Source organism: Crocodylus siamensis, chromosome 1, assembly GCF_052110815.1.
Source record: "Crocodylus siamensis isolate JL-2025a chromosome 1, ASM5211081v1, whole genome shotgun sequence".
In the NCBI taxonomy this organism is placed as follows: domain Eukaryota; kingdom Metazoa; phylum Chordata; order Crocodylia; family Crocodylidae; genus Crocodylus; species Crocodylus siamensis.
The window spans coordinates 497,827-523,694 of NC_143395.1; the positions used below are offsets into that span (position 1 = coordinate 497,827).

Sequence of the window (25,868 nt, forward strand, 5' to 3'; positions counted from 1 at the left end):
GCGTCGTTACCCAGCAGGGAATGGAAGGTCCCATGGACACCCCACGTGTCTGGGTGCTGGTAAGAGGCCAGGGGACCACGCACGAGCAGGGGACAGCCCTGTGGCCGGTCCTAAGCCAGAAAACCTGCCTGTGTCACCCGTGCTTTGAACGGAGACCGTCTGCCCTTCCTGGCTGGGATGTGAAACGCGGCGGGGGGGTCTAAGAGGCAGCCCCGCTCTTGTGAGGGAAGCAGAGAAAAGACGGTCCGACCGGATGCCCTGCTCTGGCCAACAGCCCACGGACCCTGGTGCTGGGCAGCACAACAGCAAGGAGCCTTGGAGACGAAATAAAAGCTCAAAGCATTGTCATCCGCCATGGCAGCAGCTTAGAGATTATTATATCCCCTGAGAGACTCTGGTCCAGCCTCAAGACCAGCACGTGCGGCCCAAGCGACTGGAGGTGGTCAGGCGTCCACCACGAGGTTCTTCTGACGATCCTGCTAGCGACCCAGGCCCTTCTTTCTTTCCGAGGAAGTACTTGTCAACTGCGGCCAGGCTGCCTCTCACCTGTCTCCTCAACCAGCTGAAGAGACCGAGCTCCGCAGCTCCCTAACTCCTCGGCTGGTCCCCCAGGTCCTGACCCGTTCCCGTGTCTCCTCCTCCGACCCTCCTCCACTGTTTCCACGTCCTTTGTCGAGTAACGACACCGAACCGGGCGCAGCGTAGCAGCAGCGGTCTTCCTGCTGCCACAGGCCCAATACGTCTAGGGCTCGGGGAGCTCTTTCCAGCGACCGCTTTATTTCCTGAAATATGCCCGTTTGTGTCAGCTAAAGCTACTTGTGAACTCAGGTTGAAGTCGGATCAAACCGAGGTCAAATTCAGCAGATTCGGCCAAAAACACTGAGAAACAATTGTGGGAAAGGCCAAATGCTCTGTTTTGACCATTTTAAAGCCAACCACCCTGCCCTGTTGGAAACGGTGTTTTCTTTCTAAATTTACACCGTTTCCCTTTAGAGACTTGGGCAATCGCCTGACGACGAAGCGAGCGTTGTGCTGTGGCTCCGACAAAGCGCTTGCTCAATCCACAGTGGTTGGCTTTTGCTTTCCATGTTGTGGGGGGGGGGAAATGAATAATTTCTGTTCTGTGGTGACCCAGCCTGCATCACCACAAGCCAAAACAGGGGTGGCCGGGGTCATAATGCCCCTCTCCTCTCTGCCTGGGTGTATCTGGTCTGAGCTTTACTTCTGGTGAGCTCTGGAGTGGGAGCGGGGCATGCAACAGACCCAAGGGGAATGAAAAGGCGCATCCCGTTACAGCCATCCAGGCCCTCGAAGAGCAGACCCTGGGAGATGGGTCTCCCCAGGCAGGGCTGGGCACGCAGGACAGGGAACCTGCCTGCAGGAGCCAGGGCTCAGGTGCTGGGGAGGCTGTTCCCGAGCCGCTCTGCTCATCCTGGCCATGAGGGAAGGGACACGAAGCGACTTGTCGCTGGTGCAATCTTCCCTGGCTGATGCATGGGAAGAATGGGCAACCCATTACCCCAAAAACTTGCGTCTGAGCCACTGCTTTCAGCAGCGAGGAGCCCGGGGGCTGGGTCACGCCACGGCCGAGAATGGCACTGAATGGGCAGCGGTTCGGGGGCGAGTCCTTCAAGACACAAAGCCCTCTCTACTCTCTGCAGGTGGCATCCAGCCCATTGGCTTTGCCCTTCTCATCTACCAACCAAATGAAAGCTGGATAGAAACCAGCTATAAAGTTGTTGCACATTTTCAAGCACTGACTGTGTAGCTGGTTGACTCTTTCGATAGCTGGACGGCCATTTTTACGGTGGGATAATTACTCTGCACGTGTGGCTGGTCTAAATTTATTGCGAGACTGACCAGTGAATTGCGTGATATATGTAATGTCAGGCAGGGGCCAAAGTCTCAGAGCAATCCCTACCTGGGAGAGAGAAAAAGGAGGAGATACATGAAGGCTGTGGAGGGAGATCTCCCCTTGCCCTGGCCACTTCCCTGCTTTTATGACATGGGCCCATTGCTCTTCTCTATCAGGGTGCAGGTGTCAGTCGGCCCCGGCTGTCCGTGCTTCCTCTGGCCCTCGCTGTCTGCAGGGTGGAGCCTGTGCTATCCTAGCATCAGGACTGGGACCAGGCCAACAGGCCGGGCACTGCTCTGGGGCAGGCTGGAGGATCTGAACCATGGCAGGGAAGTAGGACAGAGAAAGGGAAGCCCCAGGTTTGCACAAGGGCGTGCAACACAGCCGTGCGCCTCCTCTGGGCTCTAGCATAGCGTCTTCTCATCCGCGCAAACCGAGATAAACGGCCTGTGGCATAGTTGTTTCCTGGGGGTCTGACCACGCAGACAAAGGTCCTTCCTCTCGGGGCCAGGGCAGCAACCGGCCAGCGTGCGAGTGAGCGGAGCCGAGGGCTGTGCAACGTGGCTCGGCACAGGGGGAGCTGAGCTGGTGCGTATCCTAGCTGTTCCTGCCCACGCCGTGACCACCAGCCCCTGAAAGGCTAGCACGAGCCACGCCACCGAGAACCAAAGGTCCTGCTCAAAGATCTGATCCTCTCCCCGGCGAACAAGTCTGATGCCACACCGTACCCGTTCTTCGTGCTTGGTGGCAACACTAGGCTGGATGAAAAAAATATGCAGCACTCTTAGCCAGCAGTGGATTTAATGAAACCCAAGAAACGTGGAGATCTGCTCAATGAGAAACAAAGCGCGCCTTCCTTGAAGGAACCCTAGGAATGAGAAACATGGCCTGCAACCAAGACACGGCAGACCGGCCGAGCGGGGAAGAGCTCGGACAGTGCCAGAGATCAAAATAACTCTCCTGGAAATGGGGACAGATGCTTTACAAGCCAGAATCCAGCCCACAGCAAGTAGGGTGATGTGTGGGACTTCTGCTTCGGGTGTCTGCGCCATCAGGCATATGTCCGGCATGACGACAGCAGGGCACAAACAATGCTAGTAAGGAAAGGCCTTATCAAATAAGTCCTGGTCAGAGTATCACAGAAAATGAGGGTTCAAGGGGCCTCAGGGGGTCACATCTAGCCCAACCCCCTGCCTCAAGCAAGACCAGCCCCAACTAGATCATCCCAGCCAGGGCTGTGTCTACCCGGGGCTTCAACACCTCCAACAGGACAGTTCAGCTCAGAAACAAAGCAAGGCCCTGGTCTGTGTGACACGACATCGTGCACAGTCACATCTTTACACCTATTCGTCTTCTTCTCTGGATAGCTTGATCCCTCCCTGTGCATGTTTTAGAGACCGGGCCAGCCTCCCCACGCAGAGTGGGCTGAACGATACCGTGCTGAATAAAGCAGATATCTTTTCGCACCTTCAGCTGAATGACTTCAACAGAGTACCAGGGCATCAAAAGGACAGCCTGTAGGTGACAAAGGGGCAGAGCCCACTCATGTACCAGTAGGCTTTCATATCCCAATATCTGGAAGGAGCAGGATTTTGGTGATTTCTTAGGATACACAGTTTTGCCCCAGATTGATTTAAGTCAAGCAGCAGAGACGGCTGCAGGGCCTGATGGAGGAACGTGGCCTGAGCTGTGCAGGTCGCCCAGGACAGAGAGGAAGGCAGCAAGGTCCAGTTTGGGGTTGGCTGGTAAAGCTACTGCTCTCCTGAGGCTTCAGTAAGGCACTGATGTTAATTAAAGCACAAGCCCTGCTTCACGTGCTGTCAAACACACACGTCCATTTAGCAAGGCAATTTAGCACCACCTACTCACGCAGCTTCTGCTGCCAGAGCCCATGCCGAGTACCTGGAGGATGCCCGGGGTCTGCTCTCTTTCCCCTGCTGCTCCATGCTCCCCTGTCTCAGCCCACCCTGGTCCTCTCAGAAGGGGAGAGCTACCAGTCTTGGAAGGCAAAGGTGATTTTTTACCAGGGAAAGGGAGCTCCTGCCTGGCGGGAGGTCTAGGGAGCAACATGGCACGTTACCAACAGGGTCTGCAGTAATGGGCCAAGAGGGCACCCTCCCTCCAGTGTGAGTCTGACATCTGGCTACCTACTTCCAGCTAGAGGAGGACCACTGTGGCTCAGGGGGCAAAGGCATGTGGCTCTGAACCCTAGTCCCAGGTGTGACCCCACCATGGGGCAGGGTGTCCATATCCATACCTGCTGGCTCCCCCTGCCTCCTGACTGGCTGGGCTTAGAGGCGCAGATCCCAGCCGGAGGGGAAGGCGCTGCAGTGTTATCCCTCTCCCTGCCCCTGCATCGCTGCCCCTCAGTGCCACTTACTTGTTATTCCCCATTGTTCCTTGCTGCCAGGTCTTCATGTCCGGGGACTGGTACCCGGGGGTCGGTGGGGCCGCCTGCAGCATGGGGCTCTGGGAAGGAGGGATCTGCGGCGACATCAGTGGGCTGCTGGGGCTGAGCGCGGGGGCAAAGCCGGGCTCGTTCTGCTGGCCCATGCCTGCGGAGCGAGACACAGACGGCTTCGCTGTAGGCCACTGCACCACAAATCCCCCAGTGGGAGCCACGCGGCTGGGGGTCCATGTCCGCTATTCCGCGCCTCTCAGACCCCCCCAGGCACTGCCAACATGCCAGGCTGCCCCGAGCGGGTGCATTTGAACAGGGTGCGTTTGCACCCCACTGGCATCCCCACTTGACCAGCCATGGCCGCAGTCAGACTGTCCGTTCTCTGGCAGGACGGGGTTATTTCCCCATACGGCATCACCTTCTGGAGCAACCTGTCTGTACGAAGGGTCCCTTTGGAAGACAGGAGCCACGTGGAGATCTCACCTGAGCAGCCCAAAGGAAATGTGAGGGCGGGGGGCAGAGCGCTGTGCTGGCTTGATACTGCTGGGACCCCTCAGCTTAGGTCCCTGCTCCATGCCTCAGTTTCCCCATGCGTGGCAATGACCCCCACACCCACCTTCCTGAGGCTCTTGGAGACTAGCACAGGAGAAGCCCTATAGAAATGTCTGCCCGACTCTCTCCCTAGTGCTTCACCTGGTGCCCTTGCAAGCTGTTCGCTCGGTCAAGGAGCAGCTTTTGCACCCTCTACGCCCCGCCCCGCCCCGCGCCTCCGTGGCTTTTAAGGTGCTGCCCGCGCACAGGTCTGTGGACGTACCCGATCCCGAATACTGGAAGAGGTTCTGCTGCATCTGTGGGGTCATCCCCGTGCCGAACTGCCCCCCGACGCTGCCCATCATGCTCCGGTTCACCATGTTGTTGCGACTGGCCAGCGCCACCTCAGGGCTCGACGCCAGCTGCGAGAAGGGGCTGGTGGAGGTGGGCGGGTTCCCAGGGCTCGTACCGTAGTTCGGGGGGTAGGGGAACTGCTGTGGGGGCGCTTGGGGGAGGCGGGCAGCCCCGATCTGCACCGGGAGGCCGGCCGAGGGTGGGAGGTTGTTCCCAAAGCTCTGCTGCCTCATCAGGAGGGCGCGCTGCTGCATGAGCTGCCTCTGCCGGTGCTGCTGGCTGTACAGCTCTCGCTGGCGCTGGGCCAGCATCTGGGCGTTCAGAGGTGGCTGCAACAGAAAGGAGGATGTTACAGCTGGGAGAGCTCTGCCCTGGGTCCAAGCCGGGGGCATCCATCGTTGCTTGGCAAGGGAAACACTAAACCCCCCAGGAGCCACTGGGGACACCATCGCTCCGCCAAACCGGAGCTGTCAGAGGCTGGGCAGACAGGAAGCATCACAGCTCTGCCTCTGTGCACGAGCCCCGAACGAGAAAACTTCAAAGACCCCCTGAGAGACGGGATGGAAAAGGCATGTTCCCAGCACAGCTACAGGCAGGAGACCTTGGCCTGGGGCTCCTGGCAGAAACTCCAGGCTCATTGCTCCATGTAGCTCTGAGCGAGGGAAAGGCCTGTCCCAAAGTGCCCGTCTGCTGCAGGCTCGGGCTCTTTTCCGCTCCTGCCGGCCCCCTGGCTCATCCTCGCGGTCCCATGCGGTTGGTGCTGGATCATCCCCACAACGAACACTTCCCCACCCTGGGCCTTGTGCACGGCTCAGCCTGCCTCCACCCACTTCTTCCCTCCATCCTGAGGGGCATTTTAAAGGTGGGGACAGTGGAGGCAGTGCTCTCCCAAGCTGTGCCCATGCGGTAGGTCTGCTCAGAGGAGCCGGCTGGCAGCAAGCTTTGGAGCTGCCGGTGTCTGCTCGCTGGGTCTGACAAATGCAGACTGCTCCATCACCAGGGTTTTACCTTATGTCCTGCCCTCCCTGTGCCCTGGACTTCTTGTTGCCCATTTTTCAGCTCCACAGGGCAGGAGCCGGCTTGACCTGCCTGTATCATGCCAGCTACGCACTGCACACCTGACCGGCACCAACGCGCCTGGGCAGACCCAGGTCACCCGCTCCATCCGTTCTCCAGGGCGAGCGCTAGGCCGTGCTGCCGAGCTCACGTGCTGCACAGGTCTGGGTACCCGGGGACCGGCTCTTAACACCCAACCTCTGCCACTGACCTGCTGTGTGGGCCTGGTCAAATCGCCTCCCCTTTCTATGCCCTGCTCCTGTTCTTTTTACCCTGGAAGCTCTCTAGAGCAGGAGCGCTGTGCCCTCGCCCAGACAGCTGCCATAAGGTGCAGGAGTGTCTACGCCCCACGGCTGCCCACCGCTGGGTGGTGGCAGAGGCCTCACTCATGCAGCAGCGTGGAGGGAGCTGCTACCACAGGGGGGTAGCGACCCCCAAAGTTTTGGTGGCAGCCCTAGGAGCTGTGTTGGTTGAAGTGCACCACAGACTAAACCTGGCTGTGTCCGCACAGCTCCTGGCCTGCTGGGACACCCTGCAAAACAGGCGACTTTAACAGACCACTCGCTCATTCACATCAAACTCTGTCTCTTTGGGCGCATGCCGAGGCGCTTTTTGTCAGCAAAGGCCAATTTTGCAATCTCAGACCCAACTTTCTGACTGTAGACAGACATGAAATAGCCCAAGACTTTTTTTTTTCAGTAACAGATTTTGTTTCCCAAATATCCAAACCCAGATGTGCCCCAAGTTAATCACCTTAGAAAATGTCAGCCCATGCTGTGAAAGTCTGATTCATGCACTGGCAGCTAAAATCAGAGGCTTCCAATGGAAACTGTCTGCACCTTTCAACCTCTACCCAAGCACTGAGCAGGTACTTCATCACTCTTTATTGGAAGCAAAATGGCACTTGTGGACCTGGGGCTTACAAGGATCATTAAAAAAAGGATTCACTATAAATTATGCTCTGAAAAGAACATCGCTCGTTAAGTCAGGGCCCCTCTTCAACGAAGCCCAGCACAATTCATCTTTAAGTAACCAGAATGTCTATCCCCTCCAGGTGGAGATACTCTTCCTAGGCTGAAAAAACAGCCACCTACATGGAAGAGTGATCTAGGCACATATCCTCCCCCCGGTTCATGTGGGTAGCACTTTTTTCTGCCGTCAGCCCCGGGAATGGCCAGAGCTCACGGCCGCTCTCAGGTCAGTGGTGTCGGCTCCTACGGTGACATTCGTTCCCTCTCGACAGATGCATGCGTTCCCACCATTACCTGTGGCGTGATCTGCTGCTGCATGCCTGCCCTCATGCTGATGCCAACCGGGGAACTGGCTGCAAACTGGTTCAGGATGGCCTGCCGGTTCTGGTGTATCAGCTGCACAGGAGGAGAAATCAGAGACGCCTTACCGCTCAGTGCTGGCTCTCTCTGGTGCTGCTGCACGTATTCGGTCCCTCCACAAGCCATCGACTCCCGCTAGCAATTCTCCTTCTACCTTTGCTACATCCCCGAGGAAGCTGACTACTTGCTGAAAGGGATGCCTAGTGCTCGTGCTGCTCTTAACAGCTCAGGCACTTACTGGGAATGGGTGGAAGGGCTTTGGCAATATGTAGGCAGGGGAGGGTGCACAGCCTGCTCACAGCTGTAGGGGCCTAGGGCTCTGGGAGCAGAGGTGAGGAAGGTTTCAACAGCTGGAGGGGCTGCGAGACCCGCGGACACTGAAAGTGCCCAGAGGCGACTCCTGGACGGTGGAACCGATGAGCACGGGACAGGGTGATAGGCTCTGCTACCAGCCTGGGGGGTCCCTAAGCCGCACGCGGGATTTCCCCCAGCCTGATCTAATGGGATTCCCCATAAAACCAGAGCAAACATTCATTCACCTGTTGCTGCCCCTGCAGCCGCTGCTGCAACTGGAGCCTCAGCTGGTTGGGAGCCGTCGGGGGCCTGTTGAGGGTCTGCCGCGGCTGCATGCCCATGTTGGTGGGGAACGCCCCTCGGGGCGGAGGTACCTGGACGGGCATCGGCCCAAAGGAAGGTTTCTGCCGGACCATGCCCTGGAAGGGGCCGGGGAGGTTGGCGGTGGGAGCGGAGGAGTAAGGCTGGGGATACATGCCGGGCTTTTGATCCATGAGGAGAGGCGGCGTCACTTGCTGGGGCTGGAACCTCTCCGTCAGTGCTTCCAGCCCCCCTCCCTGTCGAGAAAAGGGGAGAGGAGTCAGCAGCGACGCCCCCGCCTGCGTTTCAGACGCACGGGGGCGGCTCCGGCTCCCGAGAGCACCAGCCCCAGGTCAAAGCCGCCGGCACCCGCGTCCCTGGCTCCTCAGGCCCTGGCCCGCGTGGCCTGCTCTTACTTCCACAACCGCCGATTAACCCGAGCGCCGCCCTTGGCGCAGAACCCGGCGGCGCCGGGCCCCGTCCCGGACCGCTCGAGCCTCGTCGCAGGGACCAGCCCAGGAAGCACCTGCCGGGAGGAGGCTCACCTCTCGCTCCTTGGAGACCCAGGACTTAATAAAAACCAAAACCCTTTGAAGAGGGGCAAGGACTTTTTGCTTGGATGCGAACTACGGCCAGAAGTTGAGAAGGGCTTGGCTTGTGCAGAAGGGGCCCGATTCTCCAGCCCACCCAGCTTCCACTGCTGGCAGGAGATCACCAGGGCCAAGAGGGAGACAGACGGGTGTCCGTTGTTCTCCGGAGACACCCGGGTTGGATGCGCTGCCCCAGCCACCTCAAGCGTCTCCTCTGTCACCCCTCCTACAACTTGCAAGCGGGGGTGGCCAGAGGGGGTTGCAACAGGGCTCCCCTCTTCCTCGGCAAACCCCAGCTACCACAATGGTCTGAAGAGCTACCAGTGGCTGGAGCAATACCTGTCAGGCTGTTTTCCGTTGTACTGGGTGACCAAACTGGTCTGCAGTGATTTCAGGCTGGAAGAAGTGCTGTACTTTCCTCCTCTGAGCTGTGGTGGGCTCTCCACAGGATAGGTTTGGGACCAAAAGTATGGCAAACAGTGCTACTTGGGTAGGGGTTAAAGGTGTGAATGGTGTTGTGAACCATCCACACAACCCAGCTTTAGCTTTAGGACAGCTGAAGGAAAGGATAATATCCTGTGGCAGAGGGTTCCCCAGGTTAACTAGCACTAAAAAAACCTTTCCCTCAGAGGCGGCCGCAAAATCCAGAGCGTAGACAAGCTCAGTGCAAACACTCAGGAGGGACAAGAGCCAATGAAACAAAAGGATAGAAATGGGATGAAGCAGCTGGAACAAGCTCGGGCTGGAAACTGGAGACGAGAGCAGAGGGGTCCTGCACCGACCTCCCAAGAGGAGACGAGCTACCTGAATCCTGTCCCCATAAACACTGATTTCCAGAAAAGCGTCCTCCGGAGCCAGGGGAAAAGCCCAAGACTAACATTAATGACTCTTGGACGGGAGAGACACTGGGCTTCGATGCCAAGCATGAAGCTCCTGCCTGAAGGGACCGGGAGGAGGATGACCGATATCCTCACCCGGGGCAGGCCCTGCGCTCTGGGCTCCGGTGCAGCCGAATCCGGCGTCTCGGAGGGGAGATCGAGAGGCTCGCGCCCTCGCCCAAGGACGCGGAGCGAGTGGTGGCTCTTCCGTACCCCAGCTGAACGAGTCGGGGGGCCTGGCGGTTCAGCAGAGGGGTCAGTGACAGAAAGGGCCATGGAGGCTGTGAACCCCCTAAATGCCCCAAAGCAGCTAGCGATTTTGGATGCCTCAAAGGGACAACAGTATTCGCAAGGCAAGAGCTTTACACCCTTGGGAAGTCCGGCCTCCCAGGAGGCGTCTCGGATGGGTCACCCCACATCACTCATCGCCTACGCGGGCTTGTTTCTCAATTGAGGCTCAAGCCTCTTAATGGGCCAGTGAAGAGGGACATAAGCCGCCCTGTCAGGTTGTCCCAGGGGCTCCATTTCGCATGCCTCAGGGACACTGCATCCCTTGCCATCAGGATCCTGGACCTGCCTGCAGACGGGAAGGAGGAGCTCACCCCATTTTAGCCCTCTTTTAAGAGTGCTTCAGAGAAGGATTACAGTTCAAGCCTGCGGGGACTGGAAAAATAAACAGCTGCAAGACCGTCCCAAGCAAACTACTTCACTCCTCCTCTGTCTCTGCTCCTCCTATCTTTCCTCCAAATCAGACATTTGTCACGCTGGGCTCTTCCTCGCTATTTGTGACAGCCTGACATGTTCTTGCAGGCCCTGATCCTGCCTTTGGGCATGCAGGGGTGGATCCCTGCCTTCAGGTGGGAGCCCATGGGGGCTGACATCAAACCACTCCGTCCACGCTGGCCTCAGGGCAGGGATCGGGGCCACTTCACTCTCTCAATAAAAAGCCAGAATCAAATCACTGGCCTGTAGTTGAAAACAGAGATGGGAGGACTGCTGTGACGGGAGCCAGTCTTGGCAGGAAAGGTAGCTGCTGGCCCTGCAAGCTGTAGCACAACCGAGGCTCACGAATCCGCGCTCGCGAGGTGCCAGCTGGAGCTCCCCTCAGCACTCTCGTCCCAAAGCAAGGTGAGGCAGCACGAGAGCCTGCCAGCGTTTCCCCGCTCGCTGCAACCTGAGCAGCCAAGGACGTAGGAGCTCAGGTTTTCAAAGCAGGGAGCTTGCTATCTCTATCATGGGCTTCGCTTCCAACCATGAGCTCTTTTCCTGACGGCCACATCTGGCCCACAAGCACCAGATGTTGGAAACCCTCCTTGGAACCCACTCCCAGGCCTCAGCCTCCAGCCAGGGACACCAGCCCCCACCAGGCCCAGCGGAGCTACCTGGACCAGCTTGTCGATCCCCAGCGCTCGATCCAGCTCCGCCAGCTCCGTCTCGTCCTTGCCGCTCAGGAAGGACACAAGCTGCTCGAGGAGGGCTTTCTCGTCGTTTCGGCCCTCGGGCGTCGTGGGAGGGCACAGCAGCTCGTCCAGCTGGGAAGTGATGCACTGGCTGCAGGGACGACAAGGCAAGCGAAGATGTTAGAGGCCACGGATCTGCTCTGCATTTCCCATGGGGGAACAGCATTACTTTTGCTCTTGCGGTGTTTCTGAACACCGGACACCTATTTGCTCCGTGGCGTAGCATACAAACCCAACGCTGCATCTTCAAGGCTCCAGGGGTAAAATCTGCCTACGCCCATGCCCTACTGCACAGCCTAGGGACCAGTCAAGCCCAATTCAAGACCACTACAACATGGAGCCAGGGCAGAGCTTCAGGGAGGTTTCGCTAGGTTTTGCTTTTGCAAACACCTCCCCCGTTTGCTGGGAAAAGCAACGGGAAACAAAAAAGCCGGAGAGGCTTGGGGAAGGCTGGAACAGCTGGAATGGAAGCAGCTGAAAGCAAAGGGAACCCTTTAGCCGCAGAAATCAAAACCCCGAGGAGCTCTCTCAACAGGCTTTGGGATTAAGATTAATATGTAATGAGAGACGTTCCAATGACGTGACTAATTGGAGTCAATGGGATTTGCTGCGATGGAGCGAGCCACGGCACATCACGCTTATAGAAAAGCACAAAGGGAGAAGCTGAACATGCCAGCAGTTCCCAAGAAGCAGACATGTTTATCCTGTTAGCTCCAGATGAAGACCAGATGTAGGCTGAGCAACTGCAGCCAATCTGACTGGGAGCACCGTGGCCAACGCACGCAGTTGAATCCAGGGAAAAGCAAGGCTTCGGGCTTTCTGTGATTTCAGGGTAGGAACAAGGGAGGGCGAGATGGGAAGTGGGGCTTGCTCCAGTCTGTGCTGCTTGTGCCTCTGTTATCAACAAGAAATCAAAGCTAAAATGCTAGTCCATAGGCTCTGTCCACGCCAGTGCTCTGTCGTCCCTGCTCAGCCTGCCCACGTCACCAGGAGAAAGAGGGTGAGTCCATGTTAAACCGTGGGCTTGGACAGAAACCATGTCTGCCCTTGACCCTGCTGGTGTCAGTGGAAGTCACACGGAGATCAAGGTGACAGCAGAGCCAGGAGGCAGGACAGGGGTGGCCAACCTGCACAGGCAGTCCCTGTGTGTGGCATGCGACAGACTGGGGAGGGAGCAGAAAGCAGAGCCACAGATCGGGCAGGGAACATGGATCATCGGAGGGGGCACGGGGCTTGTTTGTGGCATGCCTGCCAAGAAGGACGACCCCCATTGAACTAAATGGCTGTTTACTCCTGACTCCCATGCTTCCTTCTCTGCATCGATATCTAGATCCCACCCGTCACGGGCTCCCTTCCCGCCCGCACCCTGGGCCATGTGCTCAAGGGATCTGCTGATGCTGAGGCTCTGACACCAGATTGCCCCGGCAAGCTTCCAGTCACATCAGCAAGGAGCAGAGGAGCTCGCCCCTTTGACCCTGATCTCATCGGTCACGTGTGGAAGGTGCTCTCTGAGGCCACGAGGGCCAGGCGCTTGCTCAGAAATGAACACCGCGATTCTGCACGATCTGGGTAACCGGTAGCGGCGTATTGGGCAAGCCAGGCCCAGCCTGCGGGTAATGCACTTGGCATCCACGCATTACGGCTTCCCTGTATTAGGGCTGCATCTACTGACCTCAGCTGAGTGCACTGTAACGTGCGCTGGATAAAAGCAGTGAGCGAGAGGTTCTGCCCTGAAGAGCTCACAGTGTAAAGACAGTGGAGAGAGAGTGGCCTTGAGAGACAGGGAGGAAGCACAGAGATGGCCAGACCCACCTGCGGGCACACAGTGAGTCTGGGCCAGAGCTGGGGTCTGAACCCAGAGCCCTGAATCCCCCCATTTCCCCTCCCAGACTGGTTTTCAAGCCTGCTGCAAAGTGTCCCTGCGTCGGTGAGCTATCCCACAGGTCGCAGGTTGGCTTTCTGAAGCACGGTGGAGTTTGGCCATGCAGAAAGCCAAGCCCCAGGCTTTGGGGCCTCCACATGCCTCTGAAAACGCAGAGGCCCTGCACATGGTCCTCGCAGGCCACTGCTCCACACTAGGAAAACGGCCCGGGATGAGCCTGGCAAAGACAAAACAGCCAGGCAGGAGCAGAAACCCGTCCGCCCTCCTGCACCTGTCCCAGAGGAAGAGCAGAGCGCAGGAAGCCTTCTGCAAGAGGCGGGCCAGAGAGGCTGCAAAATGCAAGACCCGTAAAACTGTGGGCCCCCACGTGCACCTGGAGGAGAACCTCAATTATCCTCTAATTAACACATCATGCAGCAGGGAAAACTCAGCTAATACCACACATAACCAATAAAAAACCTTTGCACACAATTGCGAATCTGGGCTCTAATGGGACCCATCACTGTGGAAGCTGGAGCGTAAGGCAGATTTAAAAGCAGGTCAGACTGGGCTGGTTCGGACCTAGATGGTCCTGTCTTGAGCTGGGGGATGGATAAGAGGGATGCTTGAGGGCCCTGCCAGCCCTGCTGGGCTATGTTTCTATGAAGCTGCGGCCAGCCAGCCTCAATCACATCCTATGGTGAGCAGTTTGCTGTCACCTGCTTGTCTACAGTTATGCTGAGACAGCACGTACAGAAACGACAGCAGCTGTGTCTCCATGCTCCCGGATTTCAGCCTACGTTTATGGAGGCTGGGACTCTTAATAACTAGCTTTCTTCTGTGGATGGCCTTTGTTCCTGGGAAAGGCCTCAAATGAGGTTTGTCCCATCCTATTATGCCCACAAGTTGCTTTAATGTTCTGCAGTTAATCTTCTGCTCCCTTCGGGAGCCCAGCAGTGCATTCAGGTGACTTCTCACCTCCCGGCTGCTACTTCCGGTGCCTCCACCATGGATGAAGCACAACAGCAGGGATCTGCATGGCTACCTGGCTACGCTGCTCAGAGACTCTGCCCCAGCAAAAAAGCACCAGCCTCCTCTCAAATCAGGGTGAGGATGCGTTTCAACAGGCAAAACCCCTGCAGACTTATAACAAACACCAGTCGGGGCCGGGCTTTACATGAAAGGACTAAGCAAGCTGTTCTTGGATACCGAGATGACCCCCTTTTCTTTCATGCTATCTTAATATGGGTCTTTTCTGTCCAGCATTTCCCAGTGTTTTCAGGCCACTTCTCTTATCTGGATGGTTTTCACGCTGTAAGTAAAGGATGAAGCCAGGATGAAGCCTTCTGCACAGGCATGATTTCCCCCCATAAGGGAGCGCAGTTCCTAGTGACATGTGCCCAACTCTGCACCCCAGCGGCTCGAGGTAACAGAAGAAGAGACGGCCAGGACCAGCGCATCGTGGCTAACATTTACCCAGCTCCATAAGCGCTCCTGAGGGATTTGGAGCAGGAGCACCGGCTCCGAGGCAAGGATTGCCACAGTGACCTTTACCCAGAGACCGACAACAAGCTGTAACCCCGCTTGAAATACTTCATCAAGAGCCTGTTTATTTTAAGATGTCTAAAGCCTCAAGCGGTGTTGTAGAGCTCAGCAGGGAGATGAATCAGGAATTGGAGGGATTCAAGAACACCCGGCGGAGATCAGCCTCGTAGCAAGGGCCCGGGTGCCTGCCGAGGCGCAGACGTGGAGCGCCGAGCATGCTCTCTGCCTCGTGGCACTGCCTGCAACAGCAGACACCGACCCTGCTATCGCACTTGCAGAAGGGCTGATCTTACACACGTCCAGGGGACATGTATCCCCTGTCAGAGCCCACGTGCTGGATGCGGGCTTGAGTCTGGGTAAATAGGCTGGGCTTGGCAAGCGGGGTCCCCTCAGCGCCCAGTTCTCCAACCCTCACCACAGCCTGGGCAGCCCAGGTGTGCACCAGGAAGAGAACCGGTGGCCTGGCTGGATGTGGAGGTGCTGCTCGATGTGAGACAGTTGCAGCATAGGACCCTACAGGGAGTCCTAGCAAATGTGGAAGGAGCTGCAGGAATGGTGACCACTGCCACTCACCCCATGACTATCATGTGCTCCCCGTCAGCTCGTCTCCCACTACAAACACAGAAAGAGTCTGTATGCTCTTTCCATCAGGGATTACTTTTGCTCCCTGTTCTTGCAGGCTGCCATTCCTAGATCCCACCACTGCCCAGTCAGACAGCGAACTCTGCGACTGACTACACAAGTGCCCAGGTTATGCCGCAGAGATGTTACCGTTGATGTGGGTCCCATCGACAGTAAAAAATGACTGAACATGCTCTCCCCGCACATTAGCAACTGAAGCCTGGTTAAACCACAATTACGAACTGGAGCTAAAGCGCCGGGCTGGGGATCAGCTTTCCTCCAGGCCCAGTGAATGCACTGACGCCAACCTGTCTCAGCAACACTGAGCAAAACACACTGCATCGAAGGCGGGGGCTTCTTCTTCAGCACCGAGCATGGGCGTATTGCCTGCTGGTGACTCCAGCGCAAGCCAGCACCACTTACAAGACCAAAGGCAGATTGCTGCCAAGACCCAGGCTGGGAGTCAGGCTGGATCTTTCTGGCTCACCCCCTCCCCATTGTTACAAAGATGTGGGTATCAAAGGCTGCCCTCTCCCACGTAATCTAGCCCCACCACTGCGACTGCATGAATCACTCTGAGGCATGAGCCAGAAGAGACTCCAGTTCCCTTTTCTGGCACCCATGTTGGCTGTGTAAAAAAAGGATGAAAACAAGTCTGCCGACCCAACACACGGAGAGCAGCAGGGCTGCCAAGGCCAGCACGGCCATCTTTGCCTTGTTAAAGCAGGTAAGAGAGTGCTTGTGGCTTAGGACTGCCGAGACTCAGAATCTGATTTTCAAAATTAATCTGCCTGTCGCCAAATGTGCCTGTGCACACAAGCAACGCAGCGCGGAGACTGAAAGACAACGACTTCCCTGGAAGTCTGAGTCAGGCTGGTTTCCAGCCCTTCTCTTCAGCCCCATGGAGGGATCTTAACCCTTTAGCTCTTCCAGACAGCAAGAGGACCGTCCCGTTTTCTGAGCTGAAATCCAAGACAAAGGCGCAGAAGTAACAACCTGCTAGATTTGGGGCTGACTTACGGACGTTAGCCATGGAGGTGCATCCGGATCCTGTAAGAAGCCCTGCAGTCCAGACCTGGCCCAAGCGGCCAAATGAATGTGACAGCCCTGCATTCAATGAATTGGAGCCTTTACACATAACTTGGTGTCCAGGGTCTGGAACAGACTCCCCCCAGAAGTGGTACAATCATCTACTCTGGTTATCTTCAAAAAAAGCCTGGATGCTCACCTTGCTGGGGTCATCTGACCCTAGTAGCCTTTCCTGCCCACATGCAGGGGGGGCTGGACCCGATGATCTTGTGAGGTCCCTTCCAGCCCCCAGCACCTATGAATAACCCCTTCATGTTCTTGATATGGATATTTCTGCTCCATCTTACTAGAGTTTTGTGCTTATTGTCTAAGGGCTTTATTCAGCAAACATTAATCTCCCTTCATGCCTTGGACAAGATCTTCCCTGACAAAGAGACCTACGGTAGGATTCTGGTCTGAACTCAATATTGCTCTTCCAGTGAGATACTGGGGAAGCTGCAGATCATTGTAGATGATTTTCCTCCCACGAGCTGCATGGGCTGCTCTGGGGAGGAGAGATCTTATCTGGATCCTTCCTGCGGCCAGACACCAATATTAAGATGAACAGACCAAAGGGCTCATGACCTTTTGGATCCACGATTCCCTGAACAACTGAAAAACAATCCTCCAACTTACCGTATCCCACAATCCTCTGCTAATTACAAGGAACAGCTGCACTTTGCTCCCTGGGTGACCTCTAGCCACTTTGCAGGTTATGAGGTTATGGACTGATTGTGTCTCCAATGCAGTATGGTGAGCACGGACTATAAAGAGCCACCATCACATGAGCTCATGCACCATACAATCAATTTTGAGGCTTTACAGGAAGGGAAGCGCTGTTCCAAATACTCGGGTCTATTGCCCAGGTGCTAACATGATAGACAGACTGGAGACCTGACTTCTACTCCTGGCTTTGTGGACCTGCGGTGCAAGATGTTCTGTGGCTCTTCCACTTCCACCCCTTTGCAGACTTAGAAAGTCAGCTCTTCCGGACAGACGCTGCTTCTCACTACGTATCTGTGCAGCAGTTAGCACAACGGGGGTCCCAACCTGGGTTGGTTCCCCCTGGTGTTACAAGGAAATAACAGTACCCCAAAGCATGGTGTGTGCTTCCTAGCTGTGCTAGGTTCAAACCAGCGCCGCTGGTTTATGGCTCTGGCCATTCACAGCACTGGAGATCAGATTTTCCAAACCCAAGCTACTTACTCTTCTGGTTTGTTCAAAGGTCCTCGATTCATGGAGGCCATGGTGTTTTCTGTCCACGGAAGCTGGTCGCCCATTCCTGGCTGCCCAAACTGGTGATCTGGAACTCCCAATTCCAGCTCGGATATTCCTGATTTGGAAACAGCAAAGGTGGGGGAGACAAGGTGTTACAGAGGAGGAGAGGTCTCGCAATCAGCATCTTGGGGGAAGTTGCACAAGTTTTTCCCCATTCACCATCCTTTGTGCCCGTGTGTGAAATACCTTCTGTGTCTAGGTAAGGGAAGAGAGAGGGAGAAAGTAAAAGGAAGGGGAAAAAAACCCCTGTTTAGACAAATGGTGGGACAACTGGGAGTCATCTGACAGTCCTTGGTTCACATTGGTGCGTCTCCATTCCCACAAGCATTCAACAGGTCAGTCTGAGCTGCTTGTGTGGGCAAGGATGACCACTACCAGAGGATTCAAAAATGGGGGGCTGCTTATCTTACTCAGATACCGTGGTGATGAGCACACAGCGTGCACCAAAGACAGAGATGATACAGGAGCCTCAAGCCCCTTGTCCTGCCCCATCTCCTGCTACCTCAGACCAGGAACCCAGGGTGGGTCAGTGATTTGCTCCACGTTGCCTTTCTATCAGTACATGAGCACGGCACGTGCACTGTATGTGTGCAGAGTACCCAAGCTTTCACCAAAGGCAGCTCGCTCCCCTCGCCCTCCACACCGCCCCACACACCTGCCCAAATCACAACAGCCCAGGTTACCTACTGCTGCCCAGATGCATCGACTCTGTTTCTTTGACAGACGTGGACAGGGTTTGCAGGATAGCTACAGTGTGTTGCCATTATGGAATAAGCGGTAAAGACCAGGATACCGGTACTCTCGGATTTCAAAATACAAGACACGCGTTTTCAGAAAACAGACACGCTCAGAGTGTGCAAGACACTCACCGAGGCCTCGAGAGCTCTCGTTCCTAGTGGCAGAAACATCAAGAGGCAGCTCTTTTCAGCCCAGTGACAGCTACCAGATGCAGACAAGATCTTTTGGATAAACACTGATAAGGTGCCACAGTCTCTCCCCCACTCTGTACACACAGTGACCCTGCAAAAAATGCCTCTTCTGCTTGGATCTAGGGAAGTTTTTACAGTGTTAGCCAGCTAACAGGTTCTTCCTTATTCCTACTGGAGATTTTGTTTGCAAAAAGGAACCCCCTGCACACGCCTCCCGATGCCGTTTGACTTCCGATATCATAGAAACTAATTTTAAAAGGGAAAGGGCTAATTGGAGCAAATTAAATTCAGCAGGTGTTTGAGCCCTAGCCCAGGCCACACTCTACCTGAAGACTTGGCGGCATCATCTGATTGGAAACGGGAGTTGATACTGAAGAGTGAACGGCCTCTTGGCTAACCTAACTTTCAAGACCAGTGCAGAAGAAAAGCCGCGATGGGCAGGACCACCCTGGCTCTGCTTCTGGGCACCTGTTTCTATCCCAAATGACTATCATTTCTAGGGGCTCAAGTACTCACTTTGTGAGGCAGTTACTAAAATAAAATGGAAAGCCTTTTTTCCCCCCGCGTGTTGCTCATCTGTGGCAATTCCTTTTTTCCAGTAAGACGAGATGTGGTATTAAAACCATTATCGATTACAGAGATTTGTGTCCTCGTTCAAAACTCCCCACTGAACCTAATCCCGTGCGAGTGCTTTGGCTCATCTTTGGTGGCTGGGGCATGTAAGAGGGTTGTGAGCCTCCTGCTTGTCAATGGACCCGATCCTTTGCTCGAGCACCACCTGGCCATGCTTGTACCTCCGCACGCTCCTGGCTCAGTCACCCCATTTGGGGCCGGTGCCACGCAGAGCTGTTATAAATGGCAACTGGATTCCCGTGAAACTAGCCCTACCACCCGAGCACGCTGCTTGGATCCATCTTGCTGACCTCCTTCAAACACGTCCTCCCAGACCTCCCTTTGGAGGAAAAGGAGGGGGGTCCCCGTGCCTTCCTCCCTCTCGCGGGTCGTGCCGGGCCGGCTATCCCAATCACGGCCACACGTTGGAGAGGTGACTCCACCGCGGGTTCATTTACTTCTTGCAATTACTGTGCAGAAAGACGAGAGCCTTAAGGTTGCCTGGCAACAGAAGAAGAAAGGAAGTGCTGGCGCAGCAGCGGGGCCCGTTCCAGCTGGGCAAGAGCAAACCCCATGCACAATTGCTTTGCAGCCCAATTCAGATTCCCCGCAGCTCCTCTGACACCGAGCCCGCTCTTCGCCTGTGCTGAAGCGTGGCGGCTTCTCCGAGCCAGGGTGCGGTCCCCGGCTCTTCCCCGTACACGCCCATCAGCGAGACGATGGCTTAGAAATCCAGGTGCCTTCTTCCTCCTCGAGATCAACCAAATCCTCCTGTGGTATCGGGTCAACCCGACCCGAGCCATCCCGAAAGCTATGGTTTTACAAGGGCGATCGCGCTAGTGCTTTGCGCTGAGGTCCTTGCGGTCACGTCCGTCGGCGAGGAGACCTTTCGCTGCTCGCGGCCATCAGAAATCTGCAGCACGGCACGACGTCTGCCCCCCAGCTACGCCACTGCACTTTGGCCCTGGCCTCCTGGCCTCGGGCTGCAACCACCTCCCCTCCAGCTGCCTTTGAGGACTGGAAGTGCCAACCTCATTTCACTCACCAGCCAAGGCGAGTCCCTACACAGCGCTCCAGACAAGGAAAGCTGCTGCAAAACACTACCTGACAAGCCGGTCCCTGGATTTTGTGTGAAGCTGGTCTTAGGCACCTACTGACTTCAAAAGCGGACAAGGACCCTCGGAGAGACAGGCTCAGAGGTGCCTCAGAGGACAAGGAGTAACACTCCTCCTTTAACTGCAGCAAGGCAAATTTAGGCCGGAGATTAGGAAGAACTTCCTTGCTCTGCAGGCGTTTCAGCACCGTAACAGATGCTCGAGAGGCTGTGGAGTCTCCATCCTTGGACGTTTTCAAGAGCTGGAAAAACGCTTGGCTGGGATGGTTTAGATAGGGCCCGTCCTGCCTTGGGGCTGGACCAGACGGACTCCTGAGGACCCTTCCAGCCCTACTTTTCTACATTTCCAAATCTTTACTATCTTCTGGCCAGGCAGTGGAAAGCAGCATGGTCAGATAAACCGTGGGTGGAATTTAAGGTTCTGTACCGGACTCCCTGGGGATCGTACATTTAGTAAGGAACATTTCCGAGTCTCAGTCCAAATCCACAGATCTCACTTGCCTTTGGTGCTGGAGACAGGACACGGGACCATATGGCCTGATCCAGTCTGGCAACTCCTGCTTTCTCAGGCTGAGATGAGCAACCCTGGGCTGGAGACTGCCTGTGATCTCCTTCCCTGCTGTTGGCCTGCCATTACAGCACTTCCCTTCCTTTTTGGAGGACAAAACAAACGGGCCCTGCCCAGCCAGAGCACAGCCCGGCAAGTGGGAATACTGAGATCTCGACCACTGTGTCACTGGCCCTGCCTTGCACCCTGCACATTATAGTCTAATTGACAACCTGTGTTGAGAGCCTTGCCCCTGCAGCTTTTCACAAGCTTCTCGGCAGAGCATAGCCAAAGCCAGCTGCTGACGCCAAATTTCAGGTAGCCCCACCAGCTCTCAAAAGCAGCTTATTCATGCCAAGTTGTATGCAAAGATGGTCTAGCCCAGCGATTCTCAACCGGGGATGCTATGAGATCCTTTGAAGGGTGCTACAGAGTGGGAGGAGGGACGTACCGGCTTGTCCCTGCCCGGTCACTCCTCCTTCCTAACCAACCTGTCCAGTCCCTGTGCTGGGTGGGAAGCACCGTAATGAATACATTCACTTTTCCGGTGGGACGTTCCTCAATTCACAAGACTTATGGAGGGGGCCTGGGGTCTAAAAAAGTAAACTGCTGGTCTGGACTAATGCCCAGAGGAACCTTCCCCCTTGCATTTGCTGTGCTGCAGTCCTGGCTGTACCTTGGACCAGATCTTTCTAGGCACTAGTGAAGGCAAAGAACATCATTTTTATCTGAAATAATGCAGATTAAAACAGAAAAGGCAGAGCCTGAAAGCCAACTGCCTCTGAAGAACAGTCAGTGTATGGGGGGCACGAGAGCTGTCGGGTTATTTCAGATTAAGGAAGCGAATTGAATTCCTGTATTCCAACCCCTGTAAGCTGTGATGCTCCACCGAGAAAGCAGAGCGATGAGAAGGGGCAGATACACAGGGGTGCACGCTTGTTCCCAGATACTGCACTGCAGGCAAGAAAGGCCTCATTCTTGCATCTGCCCCTCTGTCTCTAGACAGCAGGGCAGGACCATGTTGCCGTGTGCAGCTTGTCCCATGCCACCCTTCAAACAGCTCATTTATTCACACGCTGCACGGCCACAAATAAGACTCGCACTTTCTTTAGGGGAGAGCAGACTGAAGAAAAGAAAGATCTTTCCCGTTAACCAAACTGCTCCAGATCAGTCTCCTTGTTTAAGGCCCCGACCCTAATTTTTGAACGCTAGTTTTTGGGCAAAAGGTGAGTGTTGGTACGTGAATAAATAAGGTCATTTTTTAAAATACATGCCCTGCCTGCCAGCATGAAACCCAAACACAAGGTCTAGGCCCCACCTTACTCCCACTCATGTCATCTATGGATGCTCGGTGCTGTGGGGTTTGGACCGATCTGGGTGCTCTCTCTGCTATGCTTTCATACCGGTAGACCCCTCCCAGAAATGGCTGTTGCGAGCTGCCAGGAAAGAGCAGGCCCAGATCCGTGGCTTCCTGTGGGAGTACGTACCTGTGTCGGGCTGGAAGGGGGTTGGTCCAGTTACTGTCCCCCTGCCCTGCTCCGACGGGAACCCGAAATGAGGACTGGTGCCGTTCGTTGCAGGAAAAGGAGCTGGCCTGAGCTGAGGTGGCTCCACGGGGTCGCAGAACTCAAATGGAGACCGACCAGCCTGCATGCCCTGCCCGCTGTTAATAGCTAGAGAGCCATTAAATAATAAATAAGTACAACTCAGACAGCTACCAAGGGCTCATCGCAACATTGCCAGTGCTCGACAGATTCATTGCCCTGCCAGGAAAGGAGCTGACATCAATAACTTTGGAGGGTGAGAGGGGGATTAACAGGGGAACGGCGTGCTTATGGCACTCGGGAGCAGTGACTGCCGGCCGCGACTCCGTCACTCGGAGGTCACCCAGGCAATCACGCCTCAGAGCGCAAGCAATAACCGGCTGCGCCCAGGGCAGAAAAGCCACCCATCGGCACTGGACAGTGACCTGGCTCTGCCTCGCTCCTCGTGAAAACGCAGCTCGTGCAGGCTGCCATCACTAGAGGAGTGGAGAGGAAGAGGCCAGTGCCCCAGGATAAACGGCCTGTGCGCACACTCTTACTCCACGGCAAACGAGAGGTAATTCAACACGCCTTCCTCAGGAGGTGACCGTGAAGCACGAGCATGTGCACGGGCAGTTATGCTGGGACAACTATAACGTTACGTAGCCACGACCTGCTTGAAGCCCGGGCGAACAGTAAATGCAGGGTATGCAGAAGGCAGCTGGAGCTTTGTGCCTACCTGCTAGCGAGCAAGAACCACGCATGTTCTGGGAATCGTCCCACATGCTTCACTCCCCAAACATCCCATCGCTACAGCTGGCCATTAAAGCGGAGGTGCAGAGATTCGCACAGGGCCGGGAGACTCCAGTGCCGATGGCCTGCAGCACGGGGATGGCTTTCACCTACCGTCCGCCAGAGGTCTCTGCCCCTTCTCAGCGGGGGTTTAACGGAGCAGGACTGCAAAGAAGCCCCACGTGCCTTTATTTTTATGGTGCCTGCCAGCCTGGAACGAGCATCCAGCCTCCTGATACTGAGCATCAAGACGGGGAGAGTGTTAAGCCGTTTGGAAAGAAACCAGGACGAAGAAATTGTGTTGGTCAAGTGCAGAATCCGGATGTGAGACATATCCCACTTGATGGCGAAGAGCCACGTGCCACTGCAGGTACTTCCAGCCCCTCCTTGAGTGTCTCCCCCTTGTTCAGGGGGGCGTGCTTCTTCAGGGCAACTGAAGAGGCCTTTATTGAACCCTCTGGACCGCCAAATCTTTGCATTTCCTTTGTCAAGCCCTTAGGTTGAATGTCACCTCTGCACATGGGGCCAACGCGAAGACCAGGCAGCTGCATGTTACTCTCTGCCAGTCTAACCACCTGGCATCTCTCTCCTGCCATCCAGTTTAACCCAACTGCACCAACTTGAACAAACTGGCTTCTTCCCAGGCATTCGGCTCTGAGCTAGCTATTCTTGCTGGCTAATGTTCCTTCTCAGAGAGTCACGGCTGGAGTTTCAGGAGCGTAACCGGGCTTGCTCCCACTGCAGATTGTGCTATAAACCTACTCCCTGCCCCTGCCAATCTCAGTTTAACTCCCCTCTGGTATAAGGTTTCCTTGCGCCCCACAGACAGTAAGTCCCATTACAATCGCACTCATCGTGTCACTGCATTATAGATGTCCCTAATACGCAGGCCCTCAAAGGTGCTGTCCATTTCGGCCTTCGAATGGGAGAGCAAATAATAGGTTTGAGTGATAAGCTGCCGTCTGATCTTTAGCTGTGAATTCAGCAGGGAGGGGATGGGACAATGGGTCAGTGGTTACAATTACAGAGCTGACAGCTCCTTTTCACACACCCAGCTATCCTCTATTGTGGAGCTGTGCAGCACGGGGCTCCGACAGGCTCGCTGTCATCCACGGCTCTCGCCAGGTTCAATGCCTGGGGTGCTGTCTCCCACCTTGCCTGGAGCTCTGGATGCAGGTCCTTGCCTCTCCCCGAGGCATCAAGCCTTGTCCCTCCCTAACGGCCAGCCCCAGCGTCGGAGCCAACCTGCTGCTCACGGCCCACAGTGCTCTCCTTAGCAGGGCACGAGCCGCTGGGTGTGCGCAGCTACTCCAGGAGGGCACCAGCGTCGTCTCAAAAGCCACGTCCACTCCTCGGTCACGAAGGCAGGTTTTCCTCCTCCTCACAGCGCTGAGCCGCTCTTCCTTGCACTGTAGGGTTTTACTCTGCTGAAGACACTGGATTTATGGCCAGAACGTAACCCAGGCTCTTGGTTTACCCTGGCCAGGCAATGCCATTTGGTGGGTCTCTCTCCCTGGCTTCTGCCTGAGACTGCAGAGCCAGCCAGCAGCTTCATTATCTCTATTTGCTGAATAAGTAATGCGTGGATTATCCCTCCCTAGGTAGAATGTTAAACAGCAGCTAATTGGTTTATATCTGGCATTATTCTGCCAACCATTAGATTTTCCTTTCAGAAAATTCCCCTCCCGCAGCCTTTGGACTCCTTCAGTCGGCCCTGCTCGAGAGCAAAATCTGCACCTCAGCTTTAAGGACTCAGCGCAATTGCCAGTGACAACGTGACTTATCCCCTCCCGCCCCCATCTTTTTGGCTCACAGTGATGCAGAAACGCAATAAAAACCAACTGTGGTTTGTCCAGCTTGAAACAGAGCAGGGGGACAGGGAGGGCCTCGTAAGGCCGAAATCTGGCGCTCCTCTTTGCACTGGGGCTGGCAGGGAATGGAGGGGTCGGGCGAGGACAGTTTCAACCGAAATGACAGCAACACAGCAGACTTGTGCCAGCATCGTCCCGTCTCTCGGGGTGCCAGGGGCGTGATCCCCAACCGACAGGGCCGTGCTGGCCGAGGTCCCTGGTGCCGACATGGTTATACAAGCAAACTCGTACCTGGACACCGCAGGGGGAGGAGGGGACATGTTACCGCACTGGTTACCGCACTGAACCCTGCCATTGGCACGGCGGATTTCGGCTGCCCTTGCAGCGCAGACGTGGCCCGAGACCCACCTGGCAGAGCAACCCCTCGGGCTCCTGCGGGGAAGCCGTGCTGCCCTCACTAAAGCTTCACCAGTTTATCCTGCTTTTGCCCACAAGCTCTTCTGGACACAAGGGCCGAGGCTGCTTCGTGCTGCCTCACCTCTCCTGACCAGGCTACGTATCCTGGTGTCTCCCTGGGGATGAACCAGGAGGCGCTGTGAGCGAGGGTGACTGTCCAAGCCCATGTGCAGTGACCCCCTCGTTCCTGAGCCTGTCTGCTTGCGCAGTCCCCAGCTCTGAACCTGTGCAGGGACACCCCCGTCCTCTTACTCACTCACGTCACAGTGGGTCGAAATGCAGGCAGGGCCAGGAGGGGTCTCAGTCACAGATCTCTACAAGGGAGAGCCTTGTAGAGATCTGCAAAAGGCCTCCCCAGTGCTGGGGGCGGGGGCGCGAGAGCTCAGGGATCCGCCCCCCCATTCACGTACGATTCAGACCCGTGGGGGTCCTTGCCGTGCTGCTGGCCTGGAGCGGAGCTGCCATCATCTCGGGTTTGATTGCCACGCCACTTTCGGTTCTGTCTGGCCCGCACAGGCCCGGCATTTGCGCGGCCTTCTCCAGCGATGGCAGCAGCTGGTCGAGCTGGTCGAGGTCGGCGGCAAACTGCGGGAGGAAACAAGAGCAGGGGTGAGTCGCAGACCCCCTGGGCACCAGCGAGGGAAACGAGAGCTTTCCGTTG

The 25,868-nt window shown here is 55.9% G+C and overlaps 1 protein-coding gene across 21 annotated transcripts in view; it reads right to left on the reverse strand.

Moving 5' to 3' along the window:
- Positions 1 to 25,868, reverse strand: part of NCOA1 (nuclear receptor coactivator 1) — a 277,952-nt gene that overhangs the window by 6,364 nt on the left and 245,720 nt on the right. For 20 of the 21 annotated variants that reach the window (XM_090022901.1, XM_090023421.1, XM_090023147.1 and 17 more), the window contains 7 exons: positions 25,618 to 25,792; positions 17,352 to 17,478; positions 10,973 to 11,141; positions 8,068 to 8,379; positions 7,463 to 7,564; positions 5,071 to 5,470; positions 4,236 to 4,410 (listed from right to left, as the gene is read on the reverse strand). In XM_090022901.1, the coding sequence (XP_089879027.1) occupies positions 4,236 to 4,410; positions 5,071 to 5,470; positions 7,463 to 7,564; positions 8,068 to 8,379; positions 10,973 to 11,141; positions 17,352 to 17,478; positions 25,618 to 25,792 (1,460 nt within the window). Of the gene's footprint in view, positions 1 to 1,148; positions 2,950 to 4,235; positions 4,411 to 5,070; positions 5,471 to 7,462; positions 7,565 to 8,067; positions 8,380 to 10,972; positions 11,142 to 17,351; positions 17,479 to 25,617; positions 25,793 to 25,868 lie in introns of those variants that run through there. The other variant, XM_090023766.1, reaches the window with a different exon arrangement.